This window comes from Tachysurus vachellii, chromosome 6 (genome assembly GCF_030014155.1).
Source record: "Tachysurus vachellii isolate PV-2020 chromosome 6, HZAU_Pvac_v1, whole genome shotgun sequence".
Lineage (NCBI taxonomy): Eukaryota > Metazoa > Chordata > Actinopteri > Siluriformes > Bagridae > Tachysurus > Tachysurus vachellii.
The window spans coordinates 6,123,723-6,145,408 of NC_083465.1; the positions used below are offsets into that span (position 1 = coordinate 6,123,723).

The 21,686-nt window shown below is 38.8% G+C and overlaps 1 protein-coding gene across 3 annotated transcripts in view; it reads left to right on the top strand.

Annotated features, from left to right (window-relative positions):
* Positions 1 to 17,115, top strand: part of col21a1 (collagen, type XXI, alpha 1) — a 42,965-nt gene extending 25,850 nt beyond the window's left edge. For 2 of the 3 annotated variants that reach the window (XM_060871888.1, XM_060871889.1), the window contains 12 exons: positions 371 to 424; positions 518 to 571; positions 975 to 1,028; positions 1,127 to 1,198; positions 3,761 to 3,796; positions 6,176 to 6,220; positions 7,151 to 7,183; positions 8,602 to 8,748; positions 13,329 to 13,383; positions 14,105 to 14,305; positions 15,518 to 15,595; positions 15,997 to 17,115. In XM_060871888.1, coding sequence (XP_060727871.1) covers positions 371 to 424; positions 518 to 571; positions 975 to 1,028; positions 1,127 to 1,198; positions 3,761 to 3,796; positions 6,176 to 6,220; positions 7,151 to 7,183; positions 8,602 to 8,748; positions 13,329 to 13,383; positions 14,105 to 14,305; positions 15,518 to 15,595; positions 15,997 to 16,184 — 1,017 coding nt within the window. In that variant the 3' untranslated portion in view covers positions 16,185 to 17,115. Of the gene's footprint in view, positions 1 to 370; positions 425 to 517; positions 572 to 974; positions 1,029 to 1,126; positions 1,199 to 3,760; positions 3,797 to 6,175; positions 6,221 to 7,150; positions 7,184 to 8,601; positions 8,749 to 13,328; positions 13,384 to 14,104; positions 14,306 to 15,517; positions 15,596 to 15,996 lie in introns of those variants that run through there. The other variant, XM_060871890.1, reaches the window with a different exon arrangement.
* The last annotated feature ends 4,571 nt before the right edge of the window (positions 17,116 to 21,686 follow it).

Below are 21,686 nucleotides of genomic sequence, written 5' to 3' on the forward strand. Positions count from 1 at the left end.
CAGCCATTATATGTTGCAATTATGTCAGAACAAAACAGCTTTACTGAAATGGGACAAATCAAGATTTAAAAACACAGCCTGAACTTTTAACTTGTCAAGTTTTTGTGTACAGTAAAAGTCACTGAGATCACACATTTCTCCTCACATTCTGATATTTGATATCAACATCAAGTAAAGCTCTTGACCACATATATGTACATTTTCACGCATTTGCTGTATAACCGGAGGAATGTGTGTGAATTAACAGGTGCTAATAAAGTGACCAGTGATGAAATATAAACATTTAAATTTGCATACTATGGATGTTGTACCTATAAAGTAAAACAGTGCATCAAATTCATGTGCATTGTATTTGCATTTTATTGTTCAGGGGGAGGCAGGATTACCTGGAGCAAAGGGAGCAAAAGGCACATCGGGGGACAACGTAAGTGACTACACCAGAGTTTCATGGGTTTATAAGAGTCCGTAAACGTCCTCCAAAAACGTAAACTAAGGTTTTTTGTTTTTTTTTTTACAGGGGGAGATGGGTTTGCCTGGAATACCTGGTTCACCTGGAATACCAGGGCCTAAGGTTATATTGCATGGTTTAAACCTCATATTACACACTCTGTAATTGCTGCAATATTCAGAACAGCCTTTTTTTTTTTTTTTTTTTAACAACAATAATTCAGCCAAAGCCCTCTTCAATTCATCTGTGTCGAATAGAAGTTCTTTGAAATATAGATTATGTGTCTACACCTACATACACCCATACTTCCTATTATACATAATCACTTTATAGAGTAAATCTACAGAGTCTTACTGCAGAAACGAGAATGTAGGGGCTCAAGCTAGTGTTATGTACTGACCACACAACAGTTCTAGACTTCAGGAACGTTAATATCAGGCAGCAACCTGTACAATTCTGGCAAACTTTAGTTCACTGTTACTTATTGTTTATCCGCATACCGTCTACTCATTCATTTCAACATTAGGGCAGTAAAGGAGACAACGGAGTGCCGGGTCAAGCAGGGCTACCTGGTCAGCAGGTAAAACACTACTTAATACATTAATAACATCATAGATTTGAAGGATATTTATACAAGTAAAATAATAAGCAAATTCATTTTCTTAAAAATGAATTAAGGGCCAACCCGGACAAGCAGGGAACCCAGGAGAGACAGGATATCCTGGAATGCCTGGTGTAAAGGGATCTAAGGTATGAATAACTACACAGGAAAATGACTTTCAAATATTGTTTGAAAGTCTTGTGAATATCTAAATACTGTATCCAAGTTTCATTTTAATCAGGGATGCATTGATCATGCAGTGGTTATGCTTAGTATTAAGCGGGAACATCATGAAACAGTTTATTTTGCTCTGTTAATGGGACTGCTAGCATTGGACTCCTCCTGTGCTCACAGAACTGAAGTGCTCAAGACTCCCACTTCCTCGAACCCTCGATTTAAACCCCAGTTCAACGAGGTTGATTGTTATCTTTATTATTAATCCTAAGGTATACTGTCATTTTGTGCATTAGTGTGACAACATACTGCAAGTTGATATGTCCTAGTGTCACTTTTTTTAATGAGTTAATTCTTTAGGGAATTAATGTAAAACAAAACATGTTAATTTCATTAACTACAGAACATTCTGGAAGTTACCTCAGATATAAACAAACAGAAACTAAGAGCACAGTTTAAATTGAGAAGCTCGTCACAGATTCGTGGCCTTTGCAAAATCATTAACAAAGTACATAAATGTTTAAAAATAATGTTTTTTTCAAAACTTGAGTTGTTTCCTTTATAGTAAACACAAACATTTCACTAAAACAAACCCTGACAGTTTACTTACCAATTCTTCGGCTAGCCAACAATTTCTTAGAAAAAATGTCAGCATATCAACTAACAACTAAAGTCTTAATGGTACTGACTTCATAAAGCCGTAAAATTAAACGAACTTGTAAGTAACAATTGTTAGGTATAAATCTGTAGAAGAGCCGCTTTATTAAGAACAGCTACCGTTTCATCCTTTTCCATTGGTAAATGTAGCGTAGCATAGCATAGTTTAGCGTAGCATAGCATAGTTTAGCGTAGCATAGCATAGTTTAGCGTAGCATAGCATAGTTTAGCGTAGCATAGCATAGTTTAGCGTAGCATAGCATAGTTTAGCGTAGCATAGCATAGTTTAGCGTAGCATAGCATAGTTTAGCGTAGCATAGCATAGTTTAGCGTAGCATAGCATAGTTTAGCGTAGCATAGCATAGTTTAGCGTAGCATAGCATAGTTTAGCGTAGCATAGCATAGTTTAGCGTAGCATAGCATAGTTTAGCGTAGCATAGCATAGTTTAGCGTAGCATAGCATAGTTTAGCGTAGCATAGCATAGTTTAGCGTAGCATAGCATAGTTTAGCGTAGCATAGCATAGTTTAGCGTAGCATAGCATAGTTTAGCGTAGCATAACGTAGCGTAGCGACTTATAAAGTTGACTTGTCAGTTAAAATGGCGCTCGTGGGCCATATGAACTATGTGCTCGCGCCCGTTTTAAAGCCAATTAGACCGCAATTATACGCTAATATACGAAACTGGATAAGAAACTGCACGGAGAACGCACAAAGTGTTATTCAAACTTTATACACATTCACTTAAGAAAGGACGGAGTATAAAAATTGTAAAATGTATTTTCAAACTCCATTTTTGCGTTCAAGTTCAGTGACAAATGTACCTTTAATCTTACCTGTATCAAAACACCTGATGTTTTCATTTGCAACAGATGGCGGTCTAGGCTTTATTTTCCCTTTTTTTTTTTTGGTAAAAATATTTGGTACTAAAAAAACTAAAACAAAACTGCTTAGAAAACTAGTTGACAAGTTGAATTTCACATTAAATTAGCGACGCACGTGCATTTGCTCACCTGCCATACACAGGTGTAAATTAGCACCAACTGTGTTGCCAGATGCAGCTTTTTAATACATTAATAGATCTTTTTTTTGTTTTATTTCTGACAAAATCCATAATAATTAAAGCCCAATTCAAGACCTTGGTAAAATTCCTGTTCGGAGAAACTGAGATTTTAAAATTCTGCCGGTTAACCGGTTTTGGTTTTACTAGGGGATCTGGCAACCCCACGCAAAGCACATAATTGCCAGCTACAGGATTTAGGAAGGTTTCCTCTCTTCTAATGAGGAAATACAGTACATTCAACATGGCTTCTGTGACATGTGCTAATTTAAATGTTATAAGAGCTGCAGTCAACCAAAAAAAAATAAAATACAGTTTATTATATTTTTTTTGCACATTTTACAAAAGGATTATTTTGTACAGATCAGCTGTTGTTCTCAAAGTTGTTCTCCATTTGTCTGTGAAACATCTGAGTGCCCATCTTACCCATCAACTTCTCATAAATGTCAATAAAGTCGATACTGCAAAAGTCTCAGTGACTAGCTCTTCATGAGCATTCGGCCACATTTAGAGTTAAGTTATAATTACATGCACGTATTGTCAATACCAAATTTGCACACAAAATAAGTCAACATTAAGCCACCCTGGTTACTTCTGAAGGTTATGTTTTACAGTGAGCATGTTCATTTTCCTTTACGTTAAACATAATTTGAAACTGGAATGAGAAAACTGTAATGAGAGAGTTGCGACTGCGTTGTCAGAATGCGATTATGTTGTGTTGAATGGGCGATTACTGTATGTGTTGAATGTGAGAATGTTACCCTTATTCACTAGCTCATGCTAGCCTTATCTTCTTAGCATCTTTTTTTTTTCTTTTGCCAGGGGGAAATAGGAACCCAAGGTGCAAAAGGGGTAGAGGTATGTATACCGGTTTAAATTTATTATTAATTTTTTCTACAAACTGTCTATGCAATTACACATTTTCTGAATTTTTTTGTGTTTTGAAATTTTTAACCCTTCAATTCCAAACTGACTTTAAGGACATTTGGCGTGAAACGTGACAGATATAAACACACGTGTCGTCAATGTGAATTCCATTCACGGAAATTGGGCTGTTGTTCAAGGAAGGAGAGGAGGGAGAAGGGTTTGTAGGCAGAGAGAGAAGATGTAAGGCAGGAGTATAGGTCTAAGAATAGGGACTCAACTTTGCTACAATAACAGGAGAAGGTAGAGAGCTGGCGGACATGATGGAGAGAAGAAGGTAGATATACAGTACTGTGTTTGCAGGAGACCAGGTGGAAGGGGAGCAAAGTACAGTACGTAGTATTGGAGGAGGATACAAACTGTTTTATTATGGTGTGGATCGGAAGAGAAAAGGGGTCGGAGTGATACTGAAGGATGAGTTTGTGAGGGATGTTTTAGAGGTGAAAAGATGGTCAAACACAGTAATCAGTTTAAAGTTAGATATTGAAGGGGTGATGTTTAAATGTCACAAGTAGGATGAAAGGAGAGAAGGAGTGATTCTGGAGTGATGAGGTGATGGAGCATATTCCCTGATGGGTGAGAGTGGTGCAGACTTCAATAGGCATGTTGGTGATGGAACAGAGGTGATAAGGAGGTGATATGCAGGTTTGGTATTAGGGAAAGGAAGATTGAAGGACAGATTGTGACTAGTGGACTTTGCTAAGTGGATGGAAATGGCTGTAGTTAACACTTATTTGCAGAAGAGAGTGGAACATAGAATCACATATAAGAGTAGAGGTAGGAGTATGCAGGTAGACTACATTCTATGTAGACGAGGCAATCTGAGAGAGATTAATGACTGCAAAGTGTTGGCAGGAGAGAGTGTAGCCAGGCAGCATCGGTTGGTGATGTGTAGGATGTCTCTGGTGGTCAGGAAGAAGAGGAGAGGAAAGATAGAATAGAAGACCAAATGGTGGAAGTTGAAAAAAGGAAGAATGTTGTGAGAAATTCAGACAGAAGCTGAGACAGGCTTTGGGTGGTCAGGAACAGCTTCCAGATGACTGGGAAACTACAGCAGAAGTGATCAGGGAGACAGGTTCTGTAGGAGGGTTCTAAGTGTGTCATCCGGAAGGAGAAAAGAAGATAAGGAATCATGGTGAAGGAACGAGGAAATACAGGGCAGCATTCAGAGGATGAGGCTCGCTAAATAGAAGTGGGATGTAGAAAGGACAGAGGAAAGTAAACTGGATTCAAGGAATCGCAGCACAGAGTGTTGTATGCCAGGTTAGACACAAGGGAAGGTGAAAAGGACTTGTGCAGATTACTGAGACAGAGACATAGAGATGGAAAGGATGTACAACAGATCATTAAAGATAGAATTGGAAAGGTACTGACAAGGAGAGTGTGCAGAAAAAATTTAAGGAGTATTTTGAGGAGCTGATGAAAAAGGAAAAAGAGAGAGAAAGAAGGGGGAGGAAGTGAATATTTTAGAGCAAGAAATAGGAAAGTTTAGAAAGGATGAGGCGAGTTAGGCTCTGAGGAGAATCACGAGTGGAAAGGATGTTGGTCCAGATGACATTCATGTAGAGGTGTGGAAGTGTCTAGAAGAGGTAGCAGTGGAGTTTCCATCTAGATTGTTCAACATTTTTAGAGAGTGAGAAGATGCCTGAGGAATGGAGGAGAAGTGTTATACATTTACATTTACAGCATTTAGCAGACACTCTTATCCATTTTTATTTCAGTTTATACACCTGAGCAATTGAGGGTTAAGGGCCTTGCTCAGGGGCCCAGCAGTGGCAGCTTGGTGGACCTGGGATTCGAACCAATGACCTTCCGATCAGTAGTCGAACACCTTAACCACTGAGCTCCCGAACATATAGTGCCGATCTTTAAAACAAGGGTGATGTGAGGAAATGTAACAACTACAGAGGTATAAAGTTGATGAGCCACACAATGAAGCTATGGGAAGTGGAAGCTAGGCTAAGAAAGGAAGCGGATATCTGTGAGCAGCAGCATGGCTTCATGCCCAGAAAGAAGTACAGAGATGGTCAGAAGGAGCTGCACTGCGACTTTGTGGATTTAGGGTACCAACAGGGTACCGAGAGAGGAGCTATGGTACTGTATGAGAAAGTCAGGAGTGGCAGTGAAGTATGTAAAAGTAGTTCAGGATATGTATGAGAGGAGTATGACAGCACTGAGATGTGCTGTAGGTCAGACACAGGAGTTCAAGCTGGAGGTGGGGCGGAGTAACGGGAAAAGCCGAAAGAAGGAGAAGTAGTAGTAGTTATAGATTGTATTTATCATTTGAAATATTCTTTCTTTACAAATCAACAGGGGCTGAAAGGTGACAAAGGAGATGCAGGAAATCCCGGTCAAAATGTAAGCTTGATATTTCACACCTATGCTTGTTCTTAATGGCTACTCTTTTATATGTGGAATGTTCTGCATTTATGTGGTTAAGTCAAGTCAAGTAGCTTTTATTGTCATTTCAACCATACATAGCTGATGGAGCACACAGTGAAATGAAACAACATACCTTCAGGACCATGGTGCTACCTAAAACAGCACAAAACTATGAATTTATTAAATAAAGTGTACGCATTATACAATAGTGTACACAAAGCAGCGCACCAGTATGGAGTTCTGTAGTTGAGTTAAAGTGCAATTTAAGATGCTATACTGTAGATGTAAAAATAAAACAGCAAATTGTAGCAGCATTAAAAAGGGATGTGCCAAAATTGCAGTGTGAGTGAAGAGTTGTACAAATGAAGTTGAGCGTGTCTGTGTAGGTTTTAGACCAGCTCGGTCACAGCTAGAGCTATAAAAAATATAATTCATATAATAAAACATGAACATTATCAGTATGTGATGGCTTCACTAGTACTGTATACTTCCATCAACAAAAGTGACATGAGCCATGAGAAAACCTTGGTTGTGAATATATTAATTTGTTAATTACTGATAATATCACAAACAAAGTACTCCTAGATTCCAGTAACAAGAAAATTACCAGTCTGGTAATTACTGGTAATTAGAGGGCTGTGTCCTAAGAAGGGTTTAAAGAGGTTACAGCCCTTAGCCTTGGGCCTTTCAGTAAATGTAGCTAGTCTGCTTTTAAATTGTGAGAAAAGTTCTAAAGCCCAATTGGTTTGATGTAAGTAAAGCAGGTAGGTTTGAGAAAACAAGTTTGATATGTCACATAATGACTTTAATAGCTCGTTGTAACCAGAGATGCAGCAAAGCAAACACTGGCGCTGCTTATGGTTCTTGGCTACATGACTTCTGACTCACACCTCTATTCTTGACCAGGGTTTAACTGGGCTGACAGGACAAAAAGGAGAGGTGAGTTCATATTTGTATGCACATAAAAAAAAAGACATTTTAAACATACTTAAACATAAACATCTCTCATTGTGCATAGTTAGCACCATATCTGACCTACAGGCCTTCAGCTATGCTGTTTCTTGAAAGAGTCAAAAAGAGGGACATGTATATTGGTCAGTGTTGTAATGTAACGGAGTACAAATACTTCGTTACTGTACTTAAGTAGAAATGTCACGTATCTGTACTTTACTTCGCTATTTAAATTTATGTCAACTTTCACTTTTACTCCACTACATTTCCTAGATAAAATGTATACTTTTACTCCGCTATATTTCCACTAAGCGTCTTCGTTACTCGTTACTACAAAATAAAATCAGAAGAAATGTGTGCGACTGCAATAAGGGAGGTTTGGCGAATCACTGCTTCTAGACTGCATTACGCTCCGCACGCTCTATTTCAGTGTAATGTTGCTAAAGGAGGCGGAAGCACAACTGAAACCGCCATGGAAGCACCTACTGGAGGACCGCCCGTTATCGTAGACCAGGGGTGGCCAAACCAGTCAGAGACCAAGAGCCACATTTTTTACTGTGTTACCGCAAAGAGCCGCATCATACACATGGGCACATATGAACATCACCTTTATTTCCCCCTGCCATTTTAAGAGCGAACTTGTCACAAATTGTTTACTCAAATGATCTTGCTCCTACTGGGAAACTTTGAGGTATTTTCATCCCGCTCACATGCGCGTTTCAAACATACCGTATTGAACTCAAGCGAAGCGAACACGTATATTAAAAAGACACAAATACAAACTTCGATACGAACGTAAGAGCCGCATGAAACCAGGCAAAGAGCCGCATGCGGCTCGGGAGCCGCGGGGTGACCACCCCTGTCGTAGACGACCACCCCGATGATAGTGGTGAACTCGGTGAACAGGGTGAAGAAGATAACGTTATACACCCGAGGCCGTATTTGCAAGAAATGTTTTTGTACATTGGAATGAAAGATTCTTCCTACCGGATGAAGTGCCTCTTATGCCTACCGAAAATCACTGAAATTTTACTTTTTACTTTTACTTCAAATACTTAAGTACATTAAATATCAGAAAATGACTTTTGATACTTAAGTACAGTATATATCAGATACTTTAAGACTTTTAGTTGAGTAATATTCTAAAAGGTAACTTTCACTTCTACCAAAGTCTTTTTCTAGTACGATATTTGTACTTTTACTCAAGTATTGCTTTCTAGTACTTTATACAACACTGATATTGGTCCAGATATTCTATTTCTTGTGCATAAGGTGATACAACATGCTTTATGGGTCTGAGTCAAATAAAAATCTACAAAATCTTAAAAGACGAGCAATGTTGGATGACCTTTTGTAAACTTTCAGACTATTTTATTTTGCTGAGGCTGTGCTTGTGTGCATGTCAGAAAGGGACAACAGGAGAGCCTGGCCAGAGGGGACAAATAGGCCACCAAGGACAGCCAGGGCAAACAGGACAGCCAGGTACTCCTGGGTCCAGAGGACACAGCGGGGACACTGGACAACCTGGACTACCTGGACCTGCAGGACGACCTGTAAGTATTACATATATTTCTGAATTGCTTCAAGCAAACATTTAAAGCAATAATATTGCATTAATGTTGTGTAATGAGGAAAGCAACAGTAACGCTGCTAGGAAATAAGACTGAAGTTCTCTGTCCTGTGTGGGTGTACAGTAAACTATAGAACCTCTTCTAGCTCAGGTCGTACAACTTGCAACAGTTCAGTAGTATCAAATAGTCTTAACTAAATGTTTTTAACAAAGACCATCATCCACACTCTTCCAAAAGACGCCATGCCTGCAGTAAATAAAGCAGCTAACTTTGAACAGCTAATCAAACAGGTGCCCACCAACATTGATCATTGACCACCAACATACCCCACCAACACGAGGGGGATGTGGTTGCCTAGTGGTTAAGGTGTTGGGCTACCAATCAGAAGGCCCTGAGCAAGGCCCTTAGCCCTCAATTGCTCAGTTGTATAAAAATGTAAGTTGCTCTGGATAAGGGCGTCTGCTAAATGCTGTAAATGTAAATGTAATGATCCAAATAGATCCACTAGTCAAAAAAAACACGATTAGATCTGATTTTTCAAATAAAGTGTCAACCTCAATACCTATTCCAGCCAACACTGCATTCATGAAGTAACTCCAGTAATCTCTTTACAAGCTCTGAAGGCATGCTCTCAGCTCAGTGTCAGAAAATGGAATTTGGAAGAGTCTTCCCCAGAGCCATCAGTTTGCTCACAAAACAATGAGAATCAGCCACGACACAGCATGATTCCTTTCTTAGATTAGCAGACTCCCACAAGTGGAGCACTACCCTACTGAATTCCAGGGTCCCTCTCAGTTTATCACATGCTGCTGGAGACAAGGCTTCTTGCCATCTTTAAGGGGAAGGATGACCAGGCTTAACTTCTTTTGTTCTCTTTGAAAGAATGACCCAGAGGCAGCATTCATCTAGTGATTAGAGGGCGGACCGATTGCACGAGAGACGGCAAAATGGTCTGTTCTCCATTTTATTTGTTCTGCCCCAGAGCATATCAGAGAGAGTTATGAAATATTTTCATGGTAGCTTTCATAGAGACAAGGCCTGATGATTTACAGCCTGCTTCAAACTGTGAGCTTTGCCAACAGAAGGAATCCTTAACTGTAGAGCCGCTGTCACACTGGCATGCCCGGGAATAGATTTCTAACTACAAGACCAGCTGACTTCTGATATTCTCAACAACCAATACATTGCATATGAGAAGCGCATGTGTGAGGGCCCTTGTTGAAACTGGAACAAAAGCGCCTCTTTGTTTGTTTGTGCATTTCCTGTTGGCATAAACCTACCTAAAGATCGAACCACAACACCCAGGGGTGGAACACCCAGAAACTTTCAATAACTGCAAACATTCTGATGAAGTGAATTCTGATCAAATGCAAACAGAAAGGCTGCCATTATTACTGTATGCCTGAAGCCTATGGACATCAAGAGATTTTCACATCTGCTTTTGATGGCCTGACTAAGGAGTAAGAGAAGAAGATCCCACATTTTCTTCCGAATTATTCATGAGTTTTTGGCAGCATCAGCAGCAGCCTTTCGGCGGATTCAGCTATGTTACTCATTACATATATAGTGGATAAAAGTTTAAACATTAAACCAATCTACAATAAAATAAACAATGTTTTATCACTTTGAACATTTTAAAATAAAGAAAGAAAATGTTCAAGATCCTGAATATTCAAGATCTTGCATTATTTCCGATTCATTAACATTAAATAAAAATGATGTTGATGACAGTTGATGGGAAATCTAGAGGTGGTCTGAGAATGCATGATTTCATGGCTAAAGCGTAAGCCATTCATGTGTCATCTCTTGACAGATGAGGTTCTATTTTTGGGACAGTCCACTGTGGTGAAAGCATCAAGCCAAAGCCAAATCTTGTCCATGACATCAGATATTAAAACTGTCCAAAAGGCTCTTGGAACGTCAAGGCATCCTGAGATTTTGTACCTATTGTAGATTCTTTACAAAGATGATTTCCTTTTTTAGATCCAAATAAACGTAGATTTACGTAGGTCCAAAGATGTAGGATTAGATTAGATTAGATTCTTGACAGCCAGGTGCATTAATTGTGCTGTGCTGTCATAGCTTGGGGTAACAGGTAACCATTAAAATGTAACCCTTCTGGTACTGGCGTCTGGTAGCTACATGCATCAGATTGAAACCAAAGCCAGAAATGGACTGGCACCCTTCTACCTCAAATCTTTTATCACTCCTCGCACTGCACCATACTCCCTCAGATCTAGCAATGCTTGACGGGTCCCACCATCATTCACGGTACGAGGGTAGACATAAATCAAGACTTTTCTCTGTTCTGTCTCCTTGGTGGTAGAAAGAACTTGGCCGAACAGTATCACTAACTGCCTTTAAACCACGGGTCAAAACCTAGGGTTAGAAAAGGGTTAAAAAACTAGCACTTTCCCCAGTTTGTTTACATATATTTTAAAAAATGTCCTCCCAACAGAATTTTAGACTGATGCTATCCTTGGTCTGCAACCTAAAGATTCAGTATTAATGTAATTAATATTAATATTTATTGATAGAGACTTCAAAGCACTTTTGTACACTACACAATAGGTTAATGCTACTAATTACTCTCTCACTCTCACTCATCTTCTACCGCTTATGCGAACTGGGGAGCCTGTGCCTATCTCAGGTGTCATTGGGCATCAAGGCAGGATACACCCTGGACGGAGTGCCAACCCATCGCAGGGCACACACACACTCTCATTCACTCACGCAATCCTACCATGCATGTCTTTGGACCGGGGGAGGAAACCGGAGTACCCGGAGGAAACCCCCGAGGCACGGGGAAAACATGCAGACTCCACACACACAAGGTGGAGGCGGGAATCGAACCCCGACCCTGGAGGTGTGAGGCGAACGTGCTAACCACTAAGCCACCGTGCCCCTGCTACTAATTAATGCTACCATATAACAAGATGAAACTCGCAGGCTGTAGTAAAAATAAAAAGGAAATTCTTTTGGTTCTGAACACACCATTAAATGTTTTTCAGATTATTCAGGATCCACAGATCCTGTGTCAGTGTTCACCAAGTCAGTGTTCACCAAGTGTCAAGAAGTTTACCAAATGTCTGTACAGGGTTCACATTAAATTAACATTTGAGCTTTATCAGGTCACAGATGAGAAAGATACAGACTCTGCCATGATCGTCTGCCACCCTGCACATGTTACAGGGACTGCTTTGACTTGCACATCTGGGAGGAAATAGTAATCATACAATGATTCACACTTGCAGCAAGTCTAGATATAGAGAACAAGGGATCCAGTCTACAAAGATATGTAAACAAAATCCATCAAAGGGCATTTACAGCCTTCAGCCATGGCTACATCTGGGTCCAAAAAGGAAGGAGGAAGGGTTTCACCCTTGTGCAAGTCACACAAAGAAACCAGGTTGTGAACAGACTCTTTTGCTTCATGGATGACCTTTCATCATGGACACTTAAGAATAGATGTTGTTTAATGCTGACTTCAAGAGAACTAACTATTATATATAAATTTGGGAATTGGATAATGGGAATAGTATAAGTCCAACTGTCAGCCAATAAGAAGCAAGAATATATTTGGATCCATATTTAGTAACCTTTGAGCCCTAGACATGATCCCACGAGGGTTGTACTCGGACTAGGCTTGTACTCTGACTAGTCCAATGACCTATAATCAAAGGTGATACAGTACAAGAGATAGGACTCTACATAGTACACAGTACATACACCACATTTCAGAAAAATTAAGGACTCCTAATATATATCCATTTACTGGTAGTGAAGGTTGAAAAGGTGGGTCTTAAGCCTTGATTTAAATTCAGACAAAGTGGTGATGGTTCTGAGTGCAATGGGTAGGGAGTTCCATAGTGTTGGAGCAATGACAGAAAAGGATCTGCCACCTGCAGAGGATAAACGGTACCTAGGAATACAAAGAAGTTCAGAATTTGAAGACCGAAGTGATCGTGAAGGTACATAGGATGAGAGAAGATCGGAAAGATAGGGGGGGGAAAGATCATTTAGTGCCTTATAAGTGAGCAGTATGATTTTATATTTTATGCGTGATGAGACTGGCAGCCAGTGAAGATCAAATAATATAGGGGTGATGTGGGCAGATTTTTTATTGGAGGTTAACATTCTGGCAGCCGAGTTTTGTATGTACTGTAAACGTGAGATAGAGTGAGCTGATAAACCAGAGAAAAGTGTTACGTAATACTACATGAAGGCTGAATTTGCTTGGTGTAGGTCGGTTGTTCTTATCTATGCATAAATGAAAGCATTTGCTTTGATTAGGTGGAGCAGGACAACAGTAGGGGAAACTTTCACAATCCACAGAGAAGTGGTTTATTCAGACCCGTCTTGTCCTAAGATCGAGCATTACCATATGCCAAGGCTCCAAGTTCAAACACTACAATTTTATCCATGATCATAAAAATAGTGGCTAATATTATGACATGTACAGAACAATTTGTGTAAAAAGACTAATAGCATGATATGAATTTTTCAGGAATTTCTAAAAGTGATTAGTTTTTTAAGTTTTGTTGTGAACTATATTCTTGTAGGGGAGAGAAATGTCAGAGGAACGCATTCAGCAGATATGCAGAGAGGTCCTTCGATGTGAGTATTCATGATAACACGAACCATTCAGATACTTGTCCTTTTAATGATAATGTTATCAAAATAGCATATGGTACATTTTAAGCTGATATTTTACTGGTTGATAAAATGGGCTACAAATACATTTTGTGTATCGTAATACATGTTCGTGTTCTCTGTGGCATACATTTTGTTTCAGAATTTTATTCCAACAGTTCAAATCACACCTGTACCTTAAACCACGAGACTTGAATGTGTTATGATTAATAGTGAACATACCAGTAACATACATAAAAATGTTATAAAAATTGGAAAACATGCTTTGGTGTGGCTTCATATCAAGCTTTGTGTGTTACTGGTAGGTATGTGTGGCATATCCTTGAAATTATGGTTGGATTGTAAACACTAAATATATTGCATTTTTTCACATGGGGTGCAAAGGTTTCGGGACACTTGTAGTCCAACAGGGGCCCATACATCTTCTCTTTACATGCATGGCACATTGACACAATGACATCTGACGTGATGACATCTGACGTGACACAATTGGCTTGAGTGCAATTAGTTGCTATAAACTAAGATGCTTTTGGATGCATTTACAGCACACACACAAGTGACAACAGTATAAGTGTCATAAGCTAGTTGTCACCTGCTAAGTATGAACAGCAGAAAAAATCGAATGTAACTGTCAGTTCTGGTTTCATTTGCCTTGCCTAATGGCAGACAATTCTTTGATTTGCAGCAGAGATTCCCTCACTTCTTCTTAATAACCAACAAAGTCAACAGAGAAGTTGCACACACTGCCACACAAGGCCGGGACCTCCTGGGCCAGCAGGGCCAATAGGTCTCCAGGGTTCCAGAGGTTTTCCTGGAGCACCAGGATCACACGGATTGCAGGGACATCGAGGTTTACCTGGACGGCCTGGTATTCCTGGCATGAAAGGTAACAAGGCTAGGCCAAGGAAGACAAGACAAACATTCATTCATTCATTCATCTTCTACCGCTTATCCGAACTACCTCGGGTCACGGGGAGCCTGTGCCTATCTCAGGCGTCTTCGGGCATCAAGGCAGGATACACCCTGGACGGGGTGCCAACCCATCACAGGGCACACACACACTCTCATTCACTCACGCAAACACACACTAGGGACAATTTTCCAGAGATGCCAATCAACCTACCATGCATGTCTTTGGACGGGGGAGGAAACCGGAGTACCCGGAGGAAACCCCCGAGGCACGGGGAGAACATGAAAACTCCACACACAAGGCGGAGGCGGGAATCGAACCCCGACCCTGGAGGTGTGAGGCAAACGTGCTAACCACTAAGCCCCCGTGCCCCCCACAAAACAAACATGAACTCATTAATTAATCAGAGTATCAGCCATGTAAAGAGACATTGATAAAGCTTGTTTTTAAATACGTGATGGAACCGAGACTGATTTTGATGAGGCTGAAAATCAAAATGATAATTCATTCCCCAGTTTAAACTCTAAAAAAGTTCTTCATTTGGCATCTGTGTTGGTTTCCAGCAGTAGACAATGTTCCAAATGTATGTTCCAAATAAGACATAAGTTTCAGTTCAGGAATGTTTTAAGAACTAAATATACAGTAGTAGAAAATATCCAAATTTGACAACGTGAAGGGTTTTCCCAGGCCAACACTCAGTTTACTGATAGAAAGGAAGCTGGGGTAACATTGCAAGCTGAGACATTGTACAATGACCCTGGAACAGTTGAAGGTTAAGAATCTTGGTCAAGGGCCCAACTGTAGCTCACTGGTGGTCCTGGGAAAATGTCTCTCCACTAGTGTCAAAGCTTAGCTGTTAAGAATACTTTGCCTTTAATTCATAGGTTTAAACAGGTATTTTATTATTATATACACATACACACACACACACACACACACACACACACGCACACACACATATATATATATATACTGTATATATACACACACACATTGTGATAAGGACTTTAAAAAAGAAAAAACTACTACTACTAAAAATGATAATAATCATTTGGTTTACCTCAAAATAATTGTGAATATATTCTGAGATAAAGACATTTTACATTACATACAAAAATATATTGCACAAGCCTATATTGACAAATGGTTTTTTGCCCCTGATAAATTTTTTTTGGGGGGGTTTTACAGGTGATCCAGGAGAAAAGGGTGAAAAAGGAAATCAAGGACGATCAGGAATTGGAGACCCAGGTCAACCAGGACTTCCAGGTGCACCATGACTATGTTTTAAATATATATATATATATATATATATATATATATATATATATATATATATATATATATATATATATATATTTAAGATGGAAATTAGAACAATAAGATTTTACTAAAATAGTAGTTTAAAATAATCTTTATTTGTTTAGTATGTATGAATTTTGCTTAAAGCATAAACTGGAATGAAATTAATATAACTATAAATTACATTAGACCATGTGGAAGCAGTACAAGGACTGCTTTCACTTTGAATGAAAAAAGCTAAATAAATAACTTAAAACTTTATTCAGTTTAGATCACCGATGCTTTTACTGTGCGATATGCTATATTAACTAGAATTGAAAAATATCATGGCATTGACTTGCAGTAAAAAATGTTTTCTCACTTTCAAGGTCCAGCGGGTCCCCCAGGTATCGGAAAACCTGGTCATCCGGGCACATCCGGCTCGCCTGGGCGTGATGGGGAAGGAGGAAAGAGGGGATATCCGGGAGAACCTGGGCCACCAGGTGTGTGTCATCCATCCATGTGTTATAGTGCAGTTTTAAGAAGGGACCCTTTCGTTAAAGGGCCAAACTATTGAAATGATGCTGGACGAAACAGTCCAGTCTGGATATGGTGCTCAGAGAATGAGAGAAAAGTTAACAGACAACCTTTACAAACTCAGGACGATCGTATTTTGAAGGGTGTCTAAGGCATGAAGACCTTACTGTAAGTACCTCTAATACTGTAAATAATGAAATGCATCCATGGGTGTATGGATCATGGCATGGTTTCCAAACACCACCAACTGTCCCCATTCACTTTCTCTCACAAAACCTTAAGTATGCAATCAGACTTGCAACTCAAAGTTACTTTTATATAGCATGAGATACATCAGACAAACAGTAGCATCAAGTGTCTGCAGCGCTCCGATGCTTCCAGACCTTCAAGTGAACATGTAGAGCTACTTCCTGATTCATTTCCTGACTCTCTAGCACCCTCCAGTGTTTGTATGTAGCTATTCATCCATCCAGTAGGATTGTGTTTTTTTTTTTTTTTTTTACCGTATTTAATATTTTCATGTTATCTGCCTAGTAGTTAGTCAGCATTCTGTACATTTCCAGCCTTTTGACCTTTTTTCCATCCATAGCTTAAATGTAAACCATAAGCCTGCATGCTGAAAACTGAACCTTTTTGCTAATTTGTTAAATGATGCATTATTTGTTTTTGCCTTATTTTGCTTTCGGTCAGGGGAGATAAATGAATGCCCCATGTCTATTATTAATATTATTATTATTATTTTTGTGTATTACAATGTGAGCTTTGTATAAAGCAGCCGTTTTGCTGTGAGGCATCATGAAGTTTTGTTTTATTCTAAATGCCTTTTTAACAGATAAGACAGTAAATGACTGTTTCCATTGTTCTTTTGAAAGGTTTTAATGATTTTTGAAAGTGTTTTTGTGTTATTTTTTTCTGTGTTTTTTGTGACTTCTAATTCACTGTTGATATGAATTAAAAATCCTTTTTGTTAACTTTCTCTGTCAGTTATTTGGTAACAGCTATAGCTAATAAAAAATATGTTCTATTCATATAATAGTATATTGTTATATATAAGACAACATAAAATCCAGTACCCCATATTAGAGTTGTGATGATTAGAATTGAATACGAGCAATATTGAAGCGAATTAATTACTAATAATGTATATGTCACTGCTAATAAACTTCACAATATCTGGTACAGGAAGTTCACCTCCCAGTCTTTGAAGCTACAGAAAACAGAAACAAAAATCTAAAAAAAAAAAACAACCTACTTAACACCAGGTCATTCTGTCACCCATTTTATCGTCTTGTGTTAGTGATGTACTGATGTGTAAATGATATCCTCTTGGTTAGCAACTTCAAGTTGCTGGGACTTCTGCGTAATTATATTAATACAAACTAGTATTCGTATTAATTAACCAGTCGGTGGCTCCAGACATGCATTTCTAATTATTTTTTACTTTCCTTATTAATTCAGCTAATGTTAATAAACAATTCATAGTCATTACTAAATGCAGCATAGCTTTATTTTCACTTTCTACTTCCTGACATCCAGAACCTAGTCTACAGAAACTCATGCGGAAAGCAGCATCATGATCTGGTTTTGCTCTGATATACAGAATAATGCATTTCAGATTTAAGATCAGTCAGATTTGAGTCTGATTTAAGTCTGATAATAGGACGTCAATGAACTACTACATCCCTCTGATCGTGGATCTCTTTCTGTTTTGGATTTTTCAGATTTGGAATGAAAGTGATGTTGATACTTTCTGATTAGAAAATCAGTTTCATTTGGTTTCACACATAATACAGTTGGGCCCTTGCACATAATTAAACAAACAAATTTGGATTAATTATATTGTCTAAACAAAGAACGGAAACTGTTTGTCTAAAACACTAAAACTCTAAAACACATCTAATTTATGCTGCAGCTCAGTCCTTTAGCTCATAATGTCAGTTTAGCAGGTCATAACCTATTATATTATCTAAAATAATATAATAATGGTTAATCTAAACCATTCAAGCTACACTTGCTGCCTAGCAAGATCTGTGCTTTACATTTTACTTTAGTTCCTAAAGATCTATTGTTAAATCTTTTGATTTTGTACATCGGTTCCTAATTGTCAACCATGTTGCCAAGTGTTATATACATTCACACACTTAGTAGTAGTAGTAGTGGTTAGCACGTTCGCCTCACACCTCCAGGGTCGTGGTTTGATTCCCGCCTTGTGTGTGTGGAGTTTGCATGTTTTCCCCGTGCCTTGGGGGTTTCCTCCGGGTACTCCGGTTTCCTCCCCTGGTCCAAAGACATGCATGGTAGGTGGATTGGCATCTCTGGAAAAATTGTCCCTAGTGTGTGATTGCGTGAGTGAATGAGAGTGTGTGTGTGCCCTGCGATGGGTTGGCACTCCGTCCAGGGTGTATCCTGCCTTGATGCCCGATGATGCCTGAGATGGTTGATGCCGAGGTAGTTCGAATAAGCGGTAGAAGATGAATGAATGAATGAGTAGTAGTAGTAGTATTACATATATGAATATTAATGAACAGTAAATTCAGTGTTGTCTAACAAAGAAAAAAAACCTTTCTGTCATTGCCTTTCCACTTCAAAAATGCCTACAACACTTTTGTTGTATCAACCGTTGACAAACATTAGAACGTCTTCATCTTTCATCGGAACACCAATGTTGATCATTTATGGCAAGAAACTACAACAGTTTTTATGGATATTTTTTTGTCCAATATCCTCTTACTATGTTTGGACAACTTTTATGTTCAGAATTAATAAGTCTTAAGCCATATTAATATTATACATGGATGACTGATGTTTCTTTGTAAGCAGTTGAAATCAGTCAGAAATAGGTTTTTGAACCAAAAGTTCTCGCCTGTCCACCAGAGGTCTCAATCCCTCATGCTTGAGTTAGTCTTTTTCACGCATCAAAAGCACCTGTTGCTTATTTCCCCTCTGCCTCTTTAAACACCTGTCTCCAAAACTCTTTGTAAAGGCTTGTAATTTACTCTGAAAGCCTAAACCTTAATATATTTTATGTTTGTTCAAGCTTTGTTCTTTAACTATCTGGGCTGGTTCCTATGTACTGTATACGTCTGTTTAAAATACCTCTTTCACTTGAAAGATTTGTTGGATCATGTCTTCAGCAAAGGCTTTGGATATCACGTCTATTGTAAAAGGCAGCAACTTCTGAGACAACAATTATTTTGGTGTTTGAAGCCCTGAGCTCTGTTCTTACAGTAGAACAGTGTAGCATCTTATTTTCACAAAGACCATGTGGTGGCTGGGGATAACGATCACGTTATGATCACAAGTCGTGGCTTCTTGCTGTGCACTAGTAAGCAAATGGACATTAAGGTCAAGTCTCATCGCTGTCTGGGTTAAACTCGATGTCCTTGTGGTCAGTGATTTTGTGCAAAGGAGTAAGTAGAATGCGCTCCCACATTATGAGGTGGTGATGGTGATGGCTTGCTTCCTTAAACCCAAAGAGGGGAGAATAACAAATGCAATTACAGCTTTTTGTAAATAATTTCCACTAAATAAATCCCACTTCAATGATGTTCATTTCCATGTTATAACACTACAAAATGTGGAAATCGTTTTACGGCTCGGTGTCATAACGAAAACAGAGCATGACGCTACAGATTCAAATCTTCAGGAGGATACACATGTCCAAGTGCAGCTTTACAAGGTATATTACATGTAATAGAAAGTTTAACAGGCTTGGAATCACAATCAAAACAAATGTTAAAATATTTAAGATAAAGTAGAACTTAGCATGCTAAAATTAACTTAAAAAGGCTACTGGCTCTTCTATTAGGTAGTGACTAGACTTTTAAACATTCTTTGCTTAATTTATCTCACAAGCTCATAAGGTAGAGGTGAAGAACCATCAGAACAAGATCTGCCTGCTGAACATCCTGTTTCAGGCGCATTTATATGGAGCTGCTCTTCGCTGTGCTGCTTTAATAGCCACCAGTCTTTGGAATATCATCTCAATGGTGTTGAATGGGATTGACGTCAATGGTCTGTGCAGGTTCTACCACAGCAACATTGGCAAACCATATCATAATGGACCTTGCTTTATGCACACAGGAATTGTCACTGGGTCAGTGTCATTAAACAGTACACAAGACATAGATTGCAGCAAAAAATGATACCTTGTGGACCAAATAATGTGGGGTCAGTTCTAAAAAAATAACTGTGGACTGTGCAAGCTGGCAATGAGCTAGAAAGGAACCTTTAAAGTTACTAGACTTATCACCGATGTGGTGTATTGTTTTGCTCAGAGAGTCTTGTTGAGTGATAGACTGTTACCAGGACTGACTCTCCCTTTCCTTGCACAAGGCTGGGCATCCTGCCAGTCACCACAGCTGTACTTCACTTCAATGTGATCGTAATTACAGCTACTGATAAATACAGTAAATTTCAGTGTCTGTTTATTGCCACTGGAATCCTGGTAGCATTAGATACAATATTTTATTGTTTTAAATTTGCTATTAATTAACCTAATATTATATACAGTTGTATCAGCTTTCCGCATTGTTCATTCTACCACATCATATTATATTTTATATTAATTATGACCAGTTCAACAAAACAAACAAATCCAAACTGTGTCTCATTGACTTCCTGTTTGATGCTATTACACCTCCTTATATGACATCACATGAATTAAGCGATTTTATTTCTGTCAAGGAGGCAAAGTAACATAAACAAGGGCCTAGTAACACAAGCTCTGACGTTCACTTCCCTGGCCTATTTTACCTCACGTCCCAATATACACTATAACTGCCAAATATTATAGACACCTGACCATCTCACCTATGTCCATAACGAACATCCCATTCCAGACTTCTATACTTCTGTGAAGCTGCTTCGAGACCATTGTCAATGTCAATTGTTAAAAGTGCTACACAAATAAATTGAATTGAACAGAACTGAAATTGTTTAAATGCTGGAAAAATGTTGGGCCCTTTAGTGCCAGTGAAGAGAAAAATCATAATGTTACAGCATACAAAATCATTCTAGACAATTAAGCGATTTTATTCCTCTCAAGGGGACCCAGTAACATAAACAAGGGCCTAGTAACCCTAGTAAGCTCTGACATTCACTTCCCGGGGCTATTTTACCTGACGTCCCAATATACACTATAACGACCAAATATTGTAAACACCTAACTACGTCCATACTGAACATCCCATTCCAGACTTGTATACCAGACGCCCATTGGTGTTATAATGTTAGAATAATAATTCTCACTCTTGTGGGAAACAAAGTAGATTTTGAAGCATCTATGTGATAACATTTTGAGGGAAGAACTACAACATGGGCGTAATTCTCAAGTGTCCGTAAACCTTTGTCTATTTATTTCCAGTAGTGTACCCGAATTCCTACTACACATTAGAAGTAGAAAAGGTGCCACCTCAGCTTTCGAGTTTAAGATGGATTGTTTCAGCAACAGGTCTTATGCTTCCGACCATATTGTTTATTGTCTTCTTTTTTCAGTGTCCTGTTTGTTATTGTGATTTTTTTTTAACACTGCACAATATAT